The sequence below is a fragment of the Oncorhynchus clarkii genome, chromosome 4, assembly GCF_045791955.1.
Source record: "Oncorhynchus clarkii lewisi isolate Uvic-CL-2024 chromosome 4, UVic_Ocla_1.0, whole genome shotgun sequence".
NCBI classification, from domain to species: domain Eukaryota; kingdom Metazoa; phylum Chordata; class Actinopteri; order Salmoniformes; family Salmonidae; genus Oncorhynchus; species Oncorhynchus clarkii.
Window position 1 is genome coordinate 39,033,443 of NC_092150.1, and position 21,043 is coordinate 39,054,485.

General features: G+C 42.9%; 1 protein-coding gene across 7 annotated transcripts in view; it reads right to left on the reverse strand.

Moving 5' to 3' along the window:
- Nucleotides 1–8,806: 8,806 nt before the first annotated feature.
- LOC139406797 (auxilin-like) overlaps nt 8,807–21,043 on the reverse strand; it is a 60,661-nt gene continuing 48,424 nt past the window's right edge. For 3 of the 7 annotated variants that reach the window (XM_071149842.1, XM_071149840.1, XM_071149845.1), the window contains exons 11-20: nt 19,658–19,684; nt 18,801–19,217; nt 16,007–16,162; nt 15,502–15,600; nt 15,084–15,221; nt 14,570–14,917; nt 14,191–14,339; nt 13,658–13,834; nt 10,619–11,103; nt 8,807–10,534 (exon numbers count right to left, since the gene is read on the reverse strand). In XM_071149842.1, coding sequence (XP_071005943.1) covers nt 11,002–11,103; nt 13,658–13,834; nt 14,191–14,339; nt 14,570–14,917; nt 15,084–15,221; nt 15,502–15,600; nt 16,007–16,162; nt 18,801–19,217; nt 19,658–19,684 — 1,613 coding nt within the window. In that variant the 3' untranslated portion in view covers nt 8,807–10,534; nt 10,619–11,001. Of the gene's footprint in view, nt 10,535–10,618; nt 11,104–13,657; nt 13,835–14,190; nt 14,340–14,569; nt 14,918–15,083; nt 15,222–15,501; nt 15,601–16,006; nt 16,163–18,800; nt 19,218–19,657; nt 19,685–21,043 lie in introns of those variants that run through there. The other 4 variants (XM_071149843.1, XM_071149844.1, XM_071149846.1 and 1 more) reach the window with 3 other exon arrangements.

Sequence of the window (21,043 nt, forward strand, 5' to 3'; positions counted from 1 at the left end):
GAATATAAACCACAGTTCAGTGAATGCCAGACACAACCTTGTACAGTTTAAGGTGATACACACGTTACATTACTCAAAAGTGATATTCATAAAATATTCCCGGACAAGCAGGATGAGGGGACGTTGACCCACTTATTCTGGACATGTCCTAAGTTACATGTTTACTGGGCTCTCATTTTTGATTACTTATCTAGAGCCTTTGATAGAGTTCTAGCCCCAGACCCATTGATCGCTCTGTTTGGTACAGTTGATCGGAATAACCAGGAGGAGAAGCTGTCTCTCTTTGTACTCTATTAGCCAAAAGGCTCATATTGCAATTTTGGAAATTGGAGACTGTACCTACTTTGAAATGTGGTTACGGGATTTAGGGAATGTAATAGATATGGAAAAGATTCGATACAATACCTTCAATAGAAGTCCAATGTTTTACAAAATATGGCAGCCGATAGATACTGGATAAATGGTCTAGTCCCGCTTCATAACTGGGTTGACGATCTGCTGCTACTCTGTGCTGTACTCCACTCAATATTTATTTTTGGCTTAACTACCCTGCTTGTAATGACTATATGCTGTCTTCTTATACATGTACCACCTAATAGGATTTTGTTTTATTTTGTGTATGTGTTAAGGGATTTTTTATCAATAATGACTAATTATGTATACATTTCCATCAGGACTGACTAATCAGAATACTATTATGTTACTGTATATGTATGAATTTTCTTTTAATCCTAGTACTGAATATAATGTGTGTAAATATAATCAAGAATTAGAACAATGACTGTCTGTTCCTTGGTAGAAATGAATGAACTTATCGCTAGACTGGCTAGAATGCTTATCTACACAGGCAGACCTTGGCTCGGATCATAAATTATCTAAATTAGGAGAGACGATGTAGGAAGGCTTGAGCACTATACAGCCTTTGTACCAGGGTGAAGAAGAGACGGGACAGTTCAAAAACTAATGACGTCATGGGGGGACAAAATGGCACCGTAGAGAGAACACTGTGTTTCAGCGAGCTCTCGTGGCATTGGTAAATGTACATTTTTACATTAATCGCCTAGCTTGAAAAAGTGGTAGAATTGGCTAAATAAGTTACCATATAATGAGTCTTGACGGCTATTTCGCAAAAATCTCCGACAACATGCCCAACAGAACTACTAAGAAGTCGACCAAAACCACCACCCCAGTGGATGTGCATGAGGAGCTAGCTAACGTTAGCGAAGCTAACACCATTGCGGATCCAGGCACAATGGACCTGGTGATTCAAAAGATGACTGATAACATTACTAAAGTGATCAATGCTAAGATAAGAACGGTCTTGGAAGCAATAGCAGGCCATTCAGCTGAACTACAGAGGGTTGTGAAACGTGTTGTTGAGGCGGAAGGAAGAAATGCTGCAGTGGAAACTTCAACTACATCTATGGACGCTAAGATAAAAGCACTTGAGAAACAGGTGAGCAAAATGGCGGAGCACATTGACGACTTGGATAATCGAGGACGCAGATGCAATATTCGTGTTGTGGGACTCCCGGAAAATTCTGAAGGGACACGTGCAGTAAAATTCTTTGAGGAATGGATCCCTGGCTACCTACAAATGGACACTAAGGCTGGTCGTGTGAAGCTGGACAGGGCCCATCGCTCTCAAGCACCGATACCCGGTCCCAATCAGCGCCCACGGCCGGTGGTTATAAAGTTCCACAACTTCACCGACAAGCAGCGCATCATGGACGCGGCTAGAAAATTCGGCTCTGATGGTAGTCAACGTAAAAGTTCCACTGTGGTTGTACGAAGACGCAAAGCATTTGATGAGGCAAAGGCTCGACTCAGGAGAATGAAGATGGACTACGCACTGTTGTACCCGGCCACATTGAAGATTATGGTCAACGGATCACCTAAAAAGCTCTACACACCTGAAGAGGCTGCTGCGTTTATTGACTCTCTCGGGTAAATAACTTTAAGCTGCACCTCCGCAGCATTGGATAACTTTGTTTATTTTTGGTTGAATCTGATCATGAAAGTGGTGTGAGTCCTCACGTACTCCGGCTCAGTAATATTTGTATCTTTATTATTTTTCTTGCTAAAGTAATAGCTATAGCTATAGCTCAGGCTGAGATATGTGTGAATCCATATTGGTGCCCAGGCTTGGTTTTAGGTGGAAGAGCCTCAATCTTCTTCTATTGATTTTCTTTTCCATACATATAAAGGATGAGGCTATTGAGCGGCAATGCGGACTTAAGAGTCTACATTGGAGAGTTGAAATTAGCTAGTGGGAAAACCCCCTTTTGGATCTTTACATGTTTAATTTTTGGGTTTAGTATAGTTCGAGTTCAGGGTTCATATCGTTTGTTTATGCTCGGTGAGATAGAGGAGAGTTCAACACATGGAAAAAGGTACCACCCCACTTTTACAGTAGGATCCAGTCTGGATATTGAATGGTCAAGATACAATGGCAGGTAACGGACTGCGTTTATGTACATGGAACATTAGAGGGAGCCATAACCCCATTAAAAGGAATAAGGTACCGTCTTTTTTGAAAAAATAAAATATTGATATTGCCCTGTTGCAAGAAACTCATTTGGATGATAAGGAGCACCTGAAATTACAACAAGGGGGGTTTGGTCAAGTGTTTTTCTCATCATTTACATCCAGAAGTAGAGGTGTAGCAATTCTGGTGAAAAATAACTTACCACTTAAGGTCTTGAATTGTGTGAAAGATACATTTGGTCGCTTTGTTATAATTAATGGTACTTTACAAGGGCAGAACATTTCCATAATGAATATTTACTTCCCCCCTGCTCACCCCCCTGATTTCCTCACTAAGGTATTTCTAGACTTTTCAGAATTAAACTCGGACACTGCAGTGGTTGGAGGAGATTTTAACTGCTTGTTGAACCCCCTTATTGATAAGTTTCCCAGCGGTATAGCTTCACTCTCTCCTCAAGCTAAGTCACTTAAAGCTATTAGTGATGATCTGGGGTATGCGGATGTCTGGAGAGCTTTTCATCCCTCCAACAGAGAGTTCACTTTTTTCTCTGCACCTCATGGATGTCAGACTAGAATAGATTATTTTTTTTATGCCCAGGACGTCTTTGCAGTCTGTTTTATCCGCTAGGATAGGAAGCATAGTCATATCTGATCATGCTGAGGTGATCCTGGACATAAAACTCAACGGGGCATTCAATCGGTCAAGACATTGGAGGTTGAACACAATCATTCTTAAAGACTATACATTCACATCATATTTTATTACAGAGTTTAAAGCATTTTTCTCTATTAACTCTCAATCAACAGATAACCCCTCGCTCCTTTGGGAGACCTGTGAAGCGTATGCCAGGGGTCTGATTATGTCATACACAGCTACTAAGAGATGGAAAAAGTGTGAAAAGCAAAAAATGTTAGAGGGTGAATTAGGAACTAAAGAGAAGGACTACATTAAAACGCCCACTCCTGCCCTATTAAAGGAAATATCAGTCATTAGATCAATGTTAGACTCTCTCCTAACACAGGACGCTGAAAAGAAAATGAGATTTGGCAGGCAAAAGCTATATGAACATGGCGACAAGCCAGGAAAGTACTTGGCATACCTAGCTAAAAAGAGAGCTGACACTCAGTCAATTGCTACTATTACTGATTCTGATGGTAATCATTTATATGAAAATAAATTGATAAGTGACTCATTTAAGAAATTTTATACAAATCTTTATGCCTCAGAACTGCCAAAGGATGCACCCAAATTAATGGAGAACTTATTTTGTAAGATTGAGCTCCCTACTATCTCCGAAGAGCAGAGGTCCCTCCTTAATGCCCCTATTACCAAGGAAGAGATAATGTTCACAATTAAGAATCTGCAAAATGGTAAGGCCCCAGGACCAGACGGGTTTTGTAGTGAGTTCTATAAAGAATTCCATGGCCTGATCCTTGAGCCATTGCGTGATATGTTTAACCACTCATTTTCAAATGACCAACTCCCTCAAACGCTGAGAGAAGCCAACATTTCACTTATTCTCAAAAAGGGAAAATAGTCTTGTTCCTCGTACAGAACAATTTCCCTTCTGAATGTGGATAGAAAATTGCTTTCTAAAATTCTAGCCACAAGTTTAGAGGACTCACTGCCACTAATTGTGAAAGGAGACCAAACTGGCTTCATTAAGGGCCGTAAGTCATGCAACAATGTCAGGCAGCTTCTTAATGTAATTCAAGCCTACCAACAAAGTGCTGTGGATGGTCTTGTGCTCTCCCTAGATGCTGAGAAAGCATTTGATTGTGTGGAGTGGTCTTACCTATTATTTGCTCTAAATAAATTTGGTCTGGGGGACAACTTTATAAAATGGGTGAAAGTTTGGTATGATGATCCTCAGGCTGCTGTCCTTACTAATGGGCTATGGTCAAATAGCTTCTCTATACACAGAGGTACCAGACAGGGCTGTCTTTTATCCCCCCTCCTCTTTGCACTCGTTATGGAACCACTGGCTGAGGCCATCAGGGTAACGCCTGCTATACAGGGGCTGCTCATTGGTGATGTTCACCATAAAATAAGCTTGTATGCTGATGATGTCCTGATATTCATCTCTAGTCCCGAGACTTCAATTACATCTCTTATTAATATTATTGAATTATTCAGCGAATTCTCAGGCTACAAGATTAACCTAACTAAGTCAGAGGCTATGCCACTCGGTAGCCTACACTCTGTACCTAATACTTCCCCCCCCTTCCCTTTTAAATGGTCTCCCTCAGGTTTCATGTATCTGGGTATATTTGTAACTCCTAAATTCCAGTAAATGTACAAAGCCAATTTTGTTCCCTTGTTTGATACAGTAAGACAGAATCTGGAGCGCTGGAACTCTCTCCCGATTTCTTGGTTGGGTAGAATATCCCTCTTGAAAATGTACATTTTACCTAGACTACTTTACCCAATCCAAATGATCCCAGTATTACTTTCCAATAAGGTAATAAAGGATGTACATGGATGGCTAAGTTCCTTTATATGGAGTAAACTTAAGCCAAGACTTAAGATGGCAATATTGCAGCTGCCAAGTTCTATGGGCGGTTTGGACCTGCCCAATATCAGGTTCTATCAATGGTGTGCCCACCTTTGTTATATTTCTGACTGGATCACAAATGATGACTCCTCTATTTGGTTAGACATTGACTTCTCTTTCAAAATACCCCTTACAGGATCTTATATTTTTCAGAAGTTTCAAGTCTGTAGAAGATCACTGCAATAATCCCATTACACTTAACACACTCAAAGTATGGAGGTCAGTTCAACGCTTCCTGGGAAGGTCCAAACTAACCTCTGCTCTTACCCCAATTCTTAACAACCCAGATTTCAGTCCAGGATTGCTGGATGCTGGCTTTAACTTATGGCTTAATAAGGGCATACGCAGGCTAAATGACTTATTTGCTGATAAGATTTTGTTGTCAGTTGAGCAGATGGTCGAGAAATATCGACTCCCAAAGCAGGACTTTTTCCGCTTCCTACAAGTAAGACATTATATTCTGAAGAGCACCACCTTAATTGGTAACCCTGATGTGTCTGTCATTGAAAGAATGCTTTTTTTCCCACAAAGGAAAATGTCTGTAAGTCTGTTTTATGATACTTTAAGGTCCTTTTCTGCTGTCAACACACAAAGGGTGAAACAAGTGTGGGAGAAAGAATTGTCTGTTACTATTGACAAAGAGATGTGGGAGGACATTTGGAGATATGCAAAAACAATATCTATATGTAATCGTACTAGAGCAATCCAATTAAGAATAATACACAGATTGCATATATCCCCAAATCGCAGACATGCTTTTAGCCCCACTTCCTCTTCCCCTCAGTGTCTTAAATGCAAAACTGATACAGGCACCCTAACACATTGTTTACGGTCATGTACCAAAATACAAAGATACTGGTCTGGTGTTCTGCAAGAAATTGAAAAGATCCTAGGGGTTGATCTAGAATTGGACCCAGTTTCTTTACTGTTGGGTCTCCCTAGTAGGCATGCTACTTCTGTGGGTAAAAGGAGGCTTTACAACATCCTTACCTTCGCAGCGAGGAAAAACATCCTTTTACAGTGGATTAATGATAAGGTTCCTTCTATTAAAGATTGGCATAAGATACTATTTGAATGGGTGCCTCTGGAATATCTGACATGTACATTGCATTCTAAAACAGACCAGTTCTACAAAGTATGGGAACCTTATCTAAATTACCTAGAACCTGAGGTATCAGCTATTATGCTGCAAGGATTCTCTTAGAATGGCGGGGATCTATGTATTTCAGAACTACACTGTACGTTCCATGTGTGGAACCTAACCTCTTGGTTTAAACTGAGCTTTTTTGTTTAATTTCTGTTTTTAAGTTTGTTTAAAATGTATGTATTGAGAGACGCAATGATGGGGATGGGGTGAGAGAAGCACCGAGCGGGAAGAGGAAAATGGTGTACGTACTGTATGTAGGGTGTGTATGTATGTGTGTGCGTACGCGTATATATGTGTATATGCATTAGTGTATGTATGTATATGTATGTGTGTGTATGTATATGTATATATACAGTGGGGCAAAAAAGTATTTAGTCAGCCACCAATTGTGCAAGTTCTCCCACTTAAAAAGATGAGAGGCCTGTAATTTTCATCATAGGTACACTTCAACTATGACAGACAAAATGAGAAAAAAAATCCAGAAAATCACATTGTAGGATTTTTAATTAATTAATTTGCAAATTATGGTGGAAAATTAGTATTTATTATACACCATCCCATGTGGTTTGTGTTGTCATCAAGGCAAAGGGTGGCTACTTTGAAGAATCTAAAATAACACTTTTTTTGGATACTATATGATGTGTTATTTCATAGTTTTGTTGCCTTCATTACTATTCTACAATGTAGAAAATAGTCCAAACAAAGAAAAACCCTTGAATGAGTAGGTATGTCCAAACTTTTGACTGGTACTGTATGTAAATGTGATATTTCAGTTTTTTGTTTTTTAATAAATGTGCAAAAATGTCTAAAAACCTGTTTTTGCTTTGTCATTATGGGGTATTGTGTGTAGATTGATGATGATCATTTTTTAAAGTCCATTTTAGTATAATGCTGTAGCAAAATGTGGAAAAATTCAAGGGGTCTGATTACTTCCAAATGCACTGCATTTTTTGCTGTTTACTTATTTCACTCACCTCGACATCGTCGCTTTCTAAGTGCAAGTACGTGTTCGAATCCGTCTCACCAACCAGCATAGATACACAGCCTCTTCCACTTTGGCGCCATCATTTTGAGTAATTAAGTGTTTTTTTTCTGTTAAAAGTCAAATGACAGCGAATACGACAACAGGTTTGTTTGCAAGATAATTTTGCAATATTGACAAAGATATTGTTAGAAAAACAAATCCACTATAGTAACTTAAAGAAAGTCAGTTGCAGCCTCTATGGGTTCTAAAGAGTTATTAATATTGTTTGTTAATTACGATTTTTCAGGTGTTGCAGCACCCTCAGCACCCCTACTTCCTGCGGCTATGCTTACTAGCTAGTATGTTTTACTAATAGTTCTTGCTTTAAGTCTGAAATGGGTCTTTTAATTACAATGGTTTGAATATTAATCTTTGTCAAATCCATTAATTAATGAAAAGTCTAACATATCTCCGTATTTCTCCTGGTTAGCAACGGTTGTTACATTGTAACTACAAAGTAATTAAAACAGTCACTTCACTTTACATTAAGTTGCTTGCATTGGAAATACATGTCTACTGGTTAGCCTGTTGTCTGCAAAGATTGCTAAATTGTATCCACATAGTGATTTTAAAGGTTATACCCAACTGGGTTTCACTTTACATTAAGTTGCTTTCTCTGGGTAGATACATGATAATTGCAGTATATCCCATGTAAATACATTGTTCTTACGTTACACTTGATTCGGTATAGCCTTTGAGCCAGGTCATATCATAGAACTTAACTACTTGAAAATGACTGGTAGTTAATGACAGGTGTGACTTGTTACAGTTGTTGTTTCTAGGTCCTAGACTAATTATCAACCCTGGTATTACCTGTAGATTTGATGGTAGTGGCACCCTGTAGTTATATAACAATGTCACATGTTGGAGTCGTTAACATGAAAATTCACATGCGCCTTGTGATTACAAACTTGTGATTACAAATTATTAGTTACATACTGGAACAAGAAAATGTGTACTAACATCAGTAATTGCACATGCGGAATAACCTTCAGCAAGTGGATGTGTAATTGTGTAATATCTGATAGCGCTAAACCCTATTACTTAAAGTAAAGCGTTAGCCTATTTCCTTTGGGACAGTGATGCGGACGGGTCTGGATTTAGTTTATAGCACACAGAAAGCTCACCTATCCATTCATCTCAGATCAGATCTCACAAATTAAAAGAGAGACATGATAGGAAGTAGGAAGAACATAGTAGGAACATAAAATGCAATGTGCCTGAGCCCATAGCAGCTCAATACCATACATTTCTAGCATCATCCACGTAAACATGTTTTCACATCATTGATCAGTCATAAGGCAGGACAGGCAGACGGAGGACACTCTAAATTGGCCAACCACTGTCCTCTAGTGGTCAACATGAATTACTCAAATGTGGTTCCAAATGTGATTACTGTAATTAATAATCTACTGTGATCTTAAAGTACATTTTCACAAATACAATTAACATGGATATATCAATATGTGTCTAATGTATGCATAATAACAACCCTGACAAAGATTGAGTCTCCCAGAAGTCAGTGAAAGGGGCCGTGAACACTGTAGCTGCACAATGCATTAGTGGGGAAGTAATGAAAACAGACACATTTGATTGGTCTGTTGTTTCTCACCCCATGTTCTACTTCTCTATTTATTTGTGCATTGCACCTCGTCACGTCATCACTATGTACATCCTGTGAGGGTAAACAGAACCCACAAAGAGAAACACAGAAACAGAAGTTAACACTTTTAGTAGTAATGCTTTTACAGCAGACAAGCAAACACGTACAGTAGTTGTATCCAAATCGTATCACATCCTCATGTACGTGCAGCGGTTTCCACAACACACATCCACTATATAGAGAGGTTTAGCGTTTTAACATTGCCTTAAGATTGCAGGTAGACAGAGATTTCAATCAGCAAGGGAGCATATAGGGCTTATCTCACAAACACACACACAACCTCAGTGTACATACATACTACACAGTCACAACTCCTGCCATTGGTATAGTCACCAGAAAAAGCATCATAGCCTACAGCGGACAGACAGTCTCTTTAGTTCTGCACTGCTCAGTGGTCAGTCAGTGTACACGTTGTCCACAACCCAGGCGGTACCATTTCACAAAGGATGGAACCCAGGAAAGGTTTGACAGTGTCAGTATACAAGCAGAGAGAAAAAAAACAAGTGAGTGGTTGTATCAGATGAAATAGATGTGCAGTGTCTCTCTTGTTCTCGTTTAGCGAAATGGTCCACACAGATAAGAGAGAACAAGCCTTGCTGAAACATTGATATGCAGCTTTCGGTATGTTAAGACATGGTTGTACATGTCAGGTATTGTATGTTCTCATGAAATCCTTTCAGAGTGCTGACACACAGATGAGGGAGAGATGGCTCCATGTTAGGGTCTGGATAGTAGTCAAACAAAACGGCAGTATCATGAGCATGTATTATGAAATGATGTGCCACCATATGCAGTAAAATAAAGTCCAAGTCTTCAATAAGTGGTCCCAGTCAGTGCATGCAGAAAATATATGCTTCAAACAAACGGGGCGGGGGGGGGGGGGGGGGGGTCTTACTGAAGCAGATGCACATAAACATAAAATTGCTTGATGGGTTATTTGTCCTACACCAGATACCATATTTTGAAACACCCATCTGCAAACGACATCAGTGACATGTGCCCTTGGATTAAAACATCATTTCACTCGTGGGTCAATAGCAAAGGCTTCCGAGAGAGACAGCAGAGGGACAGGAAAAAGACCCCCACTGTATTTCACTGAAACATTCTGCAAAATAAAACACCAGTTCTTCTTTGGGAGGGATCAACATAGACATAAGCGTCACAGTATGACACAAACATCCGATAGTACAAGTGAATAAGTTAACATCATTAAAAGTAAATACACGACTAATGGCGTTGATGAGCCCGATGGAAACACTAGCAGCAGCAGTTTGGTTCTTAGATAAGTACAGTAGTGTGATATGGAATTATTCTATGATATATTTTACACCCTGGTTCCTATGAGACTGTAGACACCGGACAGTGACTGTAAAGACGCCTTTAGAGTGACTATAGGCTGCAAACAAGTCACCAGACTAACCTAATGACGTACTGCACCTTTCTAAACACAAGAACCAGCCAGTTGTGCTTTTTTGAAACACTGAGTCTCTTTTGTTGTTATTGTAAAACATTGATAAAACATCTTCCTTGGCGATTATAGTTCATACAGTCATATCCTGGCTGTTACACAGCACCTGTGACTAACCACACTGTGACCACAGGCGTGTCGTTATCACCTGTGACTAACCACACTGTGACTACAGGCGTGTCGTTATCACCTGTGACTAACCACACTGTGACTACAGGCGTGTCATTATCACCTGTGACTAACTACACTGTGACTACAGGCGTGTCGTTATCACCTGTGACTAACCACACTGTGACTACAGGTGTGTCATTATCACCTGTGTCCAGTGTATTAGGTGGACAGTATCGCTATTTGGTGATGTGTCTCCATAGACAGCTGGATGACTCTGCTTTGCTTGGTTCAGGACTAGGACACTGAACAGTTCTTGTTGGACAGTGCTGCCACCAGATACATAAGATAGGTGGGTCGGCAGATCTTTTTCTGACACGGTTACACTGTTAGTCTGGCTATTGAGGTCTCTACGGAGTCCACGGGACAGTAAAGAGAAGAGAAGGCGACGGGAGTCACAGATCTGGTGGGAGCTTGATTATTGTTCACGGAGGGGTCAGGGGTGGGTGGGCACAAACCCTGTCTCGCTTTCTCTCTTTTTCTATCAGCTCAGTAGAGTGCTTTCTGTCCTTGGCTGTCAAATTCTGACCAGGCGTCATTCAGTTCCATAAAAATCATCTTGGCATATTGTTCATAGGGCTGTCCCGTGGCCTGGGAGAGGGGAAGATGGGGAGAAAAAAAACATCAATCAGTAGGCAGGTTCCCATTGACCCAGGTTTATACGCCAAAAGAGAAACACAGAAACACCAAAAAGAATACATTGCGATGTATAATGGAAAACGGCAGCTATAGAAGAAATCTTCTAAAGATTGAAAAAATGTGGATCCGTTCAACAGGGGTGGATTTCTTTTGTCAACCTTTCTTTGTTGCGACAAATGGTGATGGAAATGTTGACTGAATATGTTTCAAATAAATGATGGTTGCCGAATCACTTGGAAGGTACGTGACGTCATCACGTAACCATAGTATAAAGCTCCACTCCACATTTCATTTGAAATGCCTACTGCTTACTAAAGCAATTGATAGAATGCAATGAAGTATATTTTGGTGAGCATTTGTTTTTCCACTAATTGCATTATGGAACGAATGTGTGCATTGCTGAGCTTATAATGTGAAGAAATAATAAACTCAGCAAAATAAAGAAACGGCCCTTTTTCAGGACCCTGTCTTTCAAAGATAATTCGTAAATATCCAAATAACTTCACAGACCTTGTAAAGGGTTTAAATGTAAAAGGTTTAAAGGGTTTAAACACTTTCCCATGCTTGTTTAATGAACGGCAGGTAGTCTAGTGGCAGCAGATAGCCTAGTGGTTATAGCATTGGGCCAGTAACCAAAAATGTTGTTAGATCGAATCCCTGAGTTGACAAGGTAAAAATCTGTCGCTCTTAATTTGTTCTTAACTGACTTGCCTAGTTAAATAAAGGTTAAATGAATAAAATGAACCATAGACAATTAATGAACATGCACCTGCGCTTACAGATGTTTGACAATAAGGTCACAATTATGAAAACTTCGGACACTGAAGAGGCCTTTCTACTGACTCTGAAAAACACCAAAAGAAAGATGCCCAAGGTCCCTGCTCAGCTGTGTGAACATGCCTTAGGCATGCTGCAAGGAGGTATGAGGATTGCAGACGTGGCCAGGGCAATAAATTGCAATGTCTGTACTGTGAGATGCCTAAGACAGCGCTACAGGGACAGTTGATCGTCCTCGCAGTGGCAGACCACGTGTAACAACACCTGCACAGGATCGGTACATCCGAACATCACACTTGTGGGACAGGTACAGGATGACAACAACTGCCCGAGTTACACCAGGAACACACAATCCCTCCATCAGTGCTCAGACTGTCCGGAGAGGCTGGACTGAGGGCTTGAAGGCCTGTTGTAAGGCAGGTCCTCACCAGACATCACCGGCAACAACGACGCCTATGGGCAAAAACCCACTGTCGCTGGACCAGACAGGACAGGCAAAAAGTGCTCTTCACTGACGACTTGTGGTTTTGTCTCACCAGGGGTGAAGGTCGGATTTGCGTTTATCGTCGAAGGAATGAGCGTTACACCGAGGCCTGTACTCTGGAGTGGGATTGAGGTGGAGGGTCCCTGTAACGCACAGCATGGTCTGGGGCGGTTTGTCACAGCATCATCGGACTGAGCTTGTTGTCATTGCAGGCAATCTCAACGCTGTGCGTTGCAGGGAAGACATCCTCCTCCCTCATGTGGCACCCTTCCTGCAGTCTCATCTGACATGACCCTCCAGCATGACAATGCCACCAGCCATACTGCTCGTTCTGTGCGTGATTCCCTGCAAGACAGGAATGTCAGTGTTCTGCCATGGCCAGCGAAGAGCCTGGATCTCAATCCCATTGAGCACGTCTGGGACCTGTTGGATCGGTGGGTGAGGGCTAGGGTCATTCCCCCCAGAAATGTCCGGGAACTTGCAGGTGTCTTGGTGGAAAAGTGGGGTAACATCTCACAGCAAGAACTGGCAAATCTGGTGCAGTCCATGAGGAGGAGATGCAGTGCAGTACTTAATGCAGCTGGTGGCCACACCAGATACTGACTGTTATTTTTGATTTTGACCCCCCCAATTGTTCAGGGACAAATTATTCAATTTCTGTTAGTCACATGTCTGTGGAACCTGTGCACTTTGTCTCAGTTGTTGAATCTTGTTATAATCATACAAATATTTACACATGTTAAGTTTGCTGAAAATAAACGCAGTTGACAGTGAGAAGACGTTTATTTTTTTGCTGAGTTTAGTTTATCAACATTTTAAGCTAAAGGTTCTGATCTGTTGCATCAACCTCATAGCTTTAAACACATAATAAGTCAACCTTTCTACTATGGGGAATAGTAGTTACTTGTCTTGTTGGCTGAGGAAAAGTAAATGTGGACAGTTATTTTAACATCTTCAATGTGCGTATCGGAATTCGGTAAGAAGGTCTCCCCAAGTTGCATGTTCTGTTAAGATGAATTAGCATCATCTAAATGTGATTATCTACCATTCTGAACACTGTGGGTGGACACCCTAATCAGGTTACACACCCAATGCATATGGGTCTGGTAAATTTCTCAAATGTCCAGTAAATTAAAATGTTGCCTAACGGAAAGCGTGGAAACATGTGAATGTATGCGTGTGTGCTTGCTTGCGTACGTGTGCGTACGTGTGTGTTACAATGTAAACCTCTCCCTTCCATCTCACCTTGTCTGGATGGACCACCAGCACGGCTTTGCGGTAAACCTTCTTGACCTGCTCTGGGGTCACCAGGTCAGCCATGCCTACAGGCTTCCAGCGGGTCTCCCCCTCCCAGAGCACTGTGTGCATGGTGGACAGCAAGGCCCGGATGTTACGCTCCTTCCCCTCGATCCAATCCAGAATCTGGGGGTAGAGAGGGGAAAGCCAAGGTCAGATAAACAGGAGACTCACCGATACAACAAAGATCTCACAAGCCTTCTTCCAAATCTTCAGCTTATTTTTCTCTGGCTGTCCAAAGAGGCTCTAATAATATATAACATTTTTATGTAAATCAACTTACAGTGATGCTTGCATACATTTTACATGTGGGTGGTCCTGGGAATCGAACTCACAATCCTGGCATTGTAAGCGCCATGCTCTACCAACTATGCTACAGAGGACCAACATTTGACTCCCTTCCCCCCCTGTAGTCCTACTGTATCTTCACAGAACTCTCCAACTCTTGGTCCAAGGCTAGTGATTGGCCACTGTAAGACTACCTTGAGTTTCTCGGGGTCCATCTCTTTAGCCATCTCCTCCTTCCTCATCTCTGCTATTGTCCTGGGACCTTCCTTCTTTTTGGCTCCAGCAAAGCCTTGGCCAGACAGCAGGTCATCGAAGTTAGCCGTTGCAACTTTGGGCTTGGTACCTGGGAGGGAGAATGTAAACATCTTCTCTCATCTCGCTTACAAAACAGTATATGTGCAGTCTTATGATGAATGACTACCAGCACAAATCACATGCATACAGGTCAGTTTCAGGTGGCACATTTGTCCATTAATCAAAGAGCAACACAAGTTATTTTTGGGGAAAAACAACCCAACAGTCTATCCATCCCAGTATGATTACAACCAGCCTCCCAGTCTCCCATTGACTCACCCATGTTGGGCTGTGGTTTCCCGGCTGCATTGGGAGCAGCCCCTCCTCCCATGGCAGAGAAACTGATGTTGTAGTTGGGTCTGTTGGAGGGGGAGGTGTGCGGCATGGAGTGGCTGGGGCTGGGTTTGGGCTGGGAGGGTGGGCCACCCTGACCCTGGGGTTGGGGCTGCCACCCTGCCTGCCCTCCACCACCGCCACCACCGGGCTGCCACGAGGGGAAGCCTGTGTTAGCCTGCCAGCCCCCACCGTGCTGGGGCGAGGGAGGAGGCCGTGAAGGGGAGCCCATGGGTGGGAAGGCAGGGGTGGTGCCTGTAGGGGTGGTAGGCTTACTGGAGAAGCCAGAGCCTCCTATAGACCGAGATATAAGGAGGAATGTTCACAGAAAGTTCAACACAGAGAATGAAGTTATCTATCTATAACATAACTGTCATAACACAACTAGTATAACATAACGTAACATGACATGACATATTTTATAGCATCTGTTAGTACAGTATTGGAAGCCTTCACTGACCTCCCAGACTGCCCCCCAGGTTTCCAATATCAGCGAATGGGTCCAGGGTCTTGGGTTTGACCTGGTGTGTGGGGGTGCTGTGGACTGATCCGGTAGGACTGGTGCTGGCTGACCTACTGCCCATACCAAAACCCCCTCCTAACACAGAATTCAAAACAACACAGTTGAAATACTGTACAATACAGTGGGCACTGCCGTTCTATGAATGTGATTCTCATGAGCACCAGTAGAGGGCACTATTAAGTAGGGAGCCTTCTGACGTGAACACATGCTTGCTTGCTTATTTTGGCACAGTACGCTGGATGATCGATAGCATGCCATAGCTCTCTGTTGTTCGTGGCAGATGGTAGTTCCTATGTTCTCAGACCAGCGCCTCTGCAGATGTCGTCCGTAAATGTGGCACAGCAGTAGAGCTTACCTGGAGCTGCAGACTTGTTCCAGTCCCATCCTCCCATGGCGTTGGGAGGCTGCTGAATGGTGACCACAGGGGTGGTGGGCGGGACTGGGGAGCTCCGTCCTATCAGAGCACAGAAACATCAGTGACAGACACGCCTAACAGACAATCGGAGGAAAGAGATGAGGTCATGCTACCGTCACAAACAGACATATAACCATACCACAAATCCTAACCACATTATTACCATTGCCGTTAGGCTACCCAACTAAGAGTGGAACCATACCAATACCAATAGCAATCACTGTAACCATACAATAGCCATTCCATTCAGATCTCCCTCAAAACCTGCAGCTTAAATTCCCATTGATCAACACACATTATGTGCATGCATATGCAGCAGTATATGCCCAACACAAATGTTTGGCTAAAGCAACAGAGTATCAGTGTAAAGAAGTGAATAGTGGATAGTGAGAAATGTTAGTGGATAGATGGTGCCTCTACAGATGCAGTGTAGTCATGCCATCACCCTTGCCAGTGTTCTGCATAGTGGGGGATGGAGAGCGAGCTGCATGCAGGAGGGGGGCAGGCAGCCCCAGGTTACCAAGGTTACCTGCTGGACCCCGGAAGGAACCCATCAGCTCCTGGGGCTTGGGCATCGGACCCGCCCCAAATGGGTCGAATGCTGGGTGGGCAGAGAGAAAAGCATAAACCATACTTTACTATTCGATTCAATTCAATACATTTTATTTATCTTGGACTGGCATTTATTTCTGGATGGCATAGGAAACAGATATTATGTTAATCTATGTACACATATGTGAGAAAATAAAATAAACAGACAAATAAACTTGAATTCCCTGCGTGGTCACCCACAACTCCAACACCATCGTCATTAAGTTTGCCGATGGCACAGCGGTGGTAGGCCTGATCACTGACAACGATGAGCCTATAAGGAGGAGGTCAGACAACAACCTCTCCCTCAATGTGAGTAAGACAAAAGAGCGTGGACCACAGGAAAAGGAGAGCCAAGCATACCCCCATTCACATTGACAGGGCTTTAGTGGAATGGGTCGAGAGCTTCAAGTTCCTTGGTGTCCACATCACCAACAAACTATTATGGTCCAAACACAACAAGACAGTCGTGAAGAGGGCACGACGACGCCTATTCCCCATCAGGACACTGAAAAGATTTGGCATGTGTCCTCAGATCCTCAAAAAGTTCTACAGCTGCAACACCACTTAGTATGACAACTGCTCAGCATCCGACCGTAAGGTGCTACAGAGGGTAGCGCTTACGGCCTAGTACATCACTGCGGCCAAGCTTTCTGCCATCCAGGACCTCTGTACCAGGCGGTGTCAGAGGAAGACCCTAAAAATTGTCAAAGACAATAGCCACCCTAGTCATAGACTATCTCTGCTACCACACAGCAAGTGGTACCGGAGCACCAAGTCTAGGTCCAAAAGGCTCCTTAACAGCATCTACCCGTAAGCCATAAAACTGCTAAGCAGTTAATCAAATGGCTACACAGGCTATTTGTATAAACCCCCTTTTTTGCACTGCTGCTACTTGTTATTTACCCCTACCTACAGTACATGTATACATTACCTCAACTAACCTGTACCGGTACCCCCTGTATACAGCCTCGTTATTATTATTTTGTTGTTACTTTTTTTCTTACTTTATATTAATTATTTTCTTATTACCTTTTTAAAAAATTCTGCATTGTTGGTTAAAGGCCTGTAAGTAAGGATTTCACGGTAACCTGTTTTATTCAGCGCAGGTGAAAAATTCCCTGTCTTAGGTCAGTTAGGATCACCACTTTATTTTAATAATGTGAAATGTCAGAATAATAGTAGAGAGAATGATTTATTTCAGCTTTTATTTATTTCATCATATTCCCAGTGGGTCAGAAGTTTACATACACTCAATTATTATTTGGTAGCATTGCCTTTAAATTGTTTATCTTGGGTCAAATGTTTCGGGCAGCCTTCTACAACCTTCCCACAATAAGTTGGGTGAATGTTGGCCCACTCCTCCTGACAGAGCTGGTGTAACTGAGTCAGGTTTGTAGGCCTCTTTGCTCACACAAGCTTTTTCAGTTCTGTCCACACATTTTCTGTAGGATTGAGGTCAGGGCTTTGTGATGGCAACTCCAATATCTTGACTTGTTGTCCTTAAGCCATTTTGCCACAACTTTGGAAGTATGCTTGGGGTCCTTGTCCATTTGGAAGACCCATTTGCGACCAAGCTTCAATTTCCTGACTGATGTCTTGAGATATATATCCACATAATTTTCTTTCCTCATGTTGCCATGTATTTTGTGAAGTGCACCACTCCCTCCTGCAGCAAAGCACCCCCACAACATGATGCTGCCACCCCCGTGCTACACGGTTGGGATGGTGTTCTTCGGCTTGCAAGCCTTCCCCTTTTTCTTCCAAACATAACGATGGTCATTATGGCCAAAAAGTAATATTTTTGTTTCATCAAACTAGAGGACATTTCTCCAAAAAGTACAATCTTTGTCAAATGTGCAATTGCAAACCGTAGTATGGCTTTTCTTATAGCTGTTTTGGAGCAGTGGCTTCTTCCTTGCTGAGCGGCTTTTTAGATTATGTTGATATAGGACTCGTTTTACTGTGGATATAGATACTTTTGTACCTGTTTCCTCCAGCATCTTCACAAGGTCCTTTGATGTTGTTCTGGGATTGATTTGCACTTTTCGCACCAAAATACGTTCATCTCTAGGAGACAGAACACGTCTCCTTCCTGAGCGGGATGATGGCTGCATGGTCCCATGGTGTTTATACTTGCGTACTATTGTTTGTACAGATGAACGTGGTACCTTCAGGCATTTGGAAATTGCTCCCAAGGATGAACCAGACTTGTGGAGGTCTACAGTTTTTTTTCTGAGGTCTTGGCTGATTTCTTTTGATTTTCCCACAATGTCAAGCAAAGAGGCACTGAGTTTGAAGGTAGGCCATGAAATACATCCACAGGTACACCTCCAATTGACTCAAATGATTAGCCTATCAGAAGCTTCTAAAGCCATGACATCATTTTCTGGAATTATCCAAGAAAGGCACAGTCAACTTAGTGTATGTAAATTTCTGACCCACTGGAATTGTGATACAGTGAATTATAAGTGAAATAATCTGTCTGTAAACAATTGTTGGAAAAATCACTTGTGTCATGCACAAAACTATAGTTTGTTAACAAGAAAATTGTGGAGTGGTTGAAAAACAAGTTTTAATGACTCCAACCTAAGTGTATGCAAACTTCCAACTTCAACTGTATGTTATAATATCCATTGACTACGTACCTGGGGAGGGGCAAGGGGAGGTGGAGGGAGGGGCTATTTTCTGGGGGGTGGACTGGGCCGAGGCGGGCCCACTCCCAGGCGGGGGCTGGGGGGAGGCTCCAAACAGATCCCCCAGGAGGTCTGTGGTGGTGTTGGTGGTGGGGGGCTGGGGTTTGGGGCAGGGGCAGGGGCAGGGGGGGTTCACAGCAGCCCCATCCAGGCCCAGGAGGTCCATCTCTTCTGGGGGAGGAGGAGCAGTGGCGAGGGCCTGAGGCTGCTCTGGTCTCTTGGGGCCCCTGGGGCCAGCCTGAGCCCCTCCGTGTCGCTCTCCGCTAGCGTTGCTCTGCTGGCTGGACAGGGACAGCATCTCATCATCAGACGGCTCACTGTCCTCCCCGTGAGGGCGACTGTCTGAACCACTGTGGGACCGGCTTGGCTCTGCACAGGTCAGAGGGCGGAGAGAGGGGAGGGGGAGAGGAGAGAGAGAGATATAAGAGGTAGGTCACATCAGGAAAACGTGGTCTTCCTTTAATAACACATGGGTTTGCTTTCCACAAAGTATTCTACAGGAGAACAGGAAATATAACTTTGCTATAGGTATGCATATTGCTAGCCACCACAGCAGAGTGACAAAGCCTATCTAACTTCAACCAGGAGAGCTGATTTCCTATAACTACAATAGCTAGCATCTCTACAATAGTATCTCTTTCCCCTCTGGAAAGGGTTCTACATTGAACTCAAAAGGGTTCTACCTGGAACCAAAACGTTTTTTTTAAAGGGTTCTCCTATGGGGACAGCTGAAGAAGAACCCTTTTAGGTTCTAGATAACACCTTTTTTAATGAGAGTGTTTTGTGGTCTCCTCTACTCTAGACCTTACCCTCCAAGTCCAGTCCCTCCATCTCATCTTGGAAGGAGAGAATGAAACCAATGTTAGGTTGAGAAAGAACATCAACAGCAGCTCTCCGTTAGCGGTGGCCATATGAGTGTCTGCCTATGTTTAGCTATCTGTGTCAGCGTGCATAGTTTCCATTTGCGTGTGTGTGTCTTGGAGCACACAGTATCTACAGGCCTCTGTGTGTACCTCTGTGTCAGCGCTTGTATCAATGCCGTGCTCGTCTGTGTCAGGTTGTATGTGTATGCTGTATGTTCACATGCGTGCGTGTCAGGGTTTCCTTTAGACAACGTGATCGGGAAGATTCAAATTTACCGCCCATTTGAGAAAATTGCCGGATCCATATGCATTGGGTGTATAAACCCATTAGTGTCCACCCACGGTGCTCAGAATGATAGAACAGTGCACCTGGGAAAACACCATTCTAAACAGTGCACCTGGGAAAACACCATTCTAAACAGTGCACCTGGGAAAACACCATTCTAAACAGTGCACCTGGGAAAACACCATTCTAAAACAGTGCACCTGGGAAAACACCATTCTAAACAGTGCACCTGGGAAAACACCATTCTAAACAGTGCACCTGGGAAAACACCATTCTAAACAGTGCACCTGGGAAAACACCATTCTAAACAGTGCACCTGGGAAAACACCATTCTAAACAGTGCACCTGGGAAAACACCATTCTAAACAGTGCACCTGGGAAAACACACACCATTCTAAAACAGTGCACCTGGGAAAACACCATTCTAAACAATGCACCTGGGAAAACACCATTCTAAACAGTGCACCTGGGAAAACACCATTCTAAACAGTGCACCTGGGAAAACACCATTCTAAAACAGTGCACCTGGGAAAACACCATTCTAAAACAGTGCACCTGGGAAAACACCATTCTAAACAATGCACCTGGGAAAACACCATTCTAAACAGTGCACCTGGGAAAACACCATTCTAAACAGTGCACCTGGGAAAACACCATTCTAAACAATGCACCTGGGAAAACACCATTCTAAACAGTGCACCTGGGAAAACACCATTCTAAACAGTGCACCTGGGAAAACACCATTCTAAAACAGTGCACCTGGGAAAACACCATTCTAAACAATGCACCTGGGAAAACACCATTCTAAACAGTGCACCTGGGAAAACACCATTCTAAACAGTGCACCTGGGAAAACACCATTCTAAACAATGCACCTGGGAAAACACCATTCTAAACAGTGCACCTGGGAAAACACCATTCTAAACAGTGCACCTGGGAAAACACCATTCTAAACAGTGCACCTGGGAAAACACCATTCTATACTGTGCACCTGGGAAAACACCATTCTAAACAGTGCACCTGGGAAAACACCATTCTAAACAATG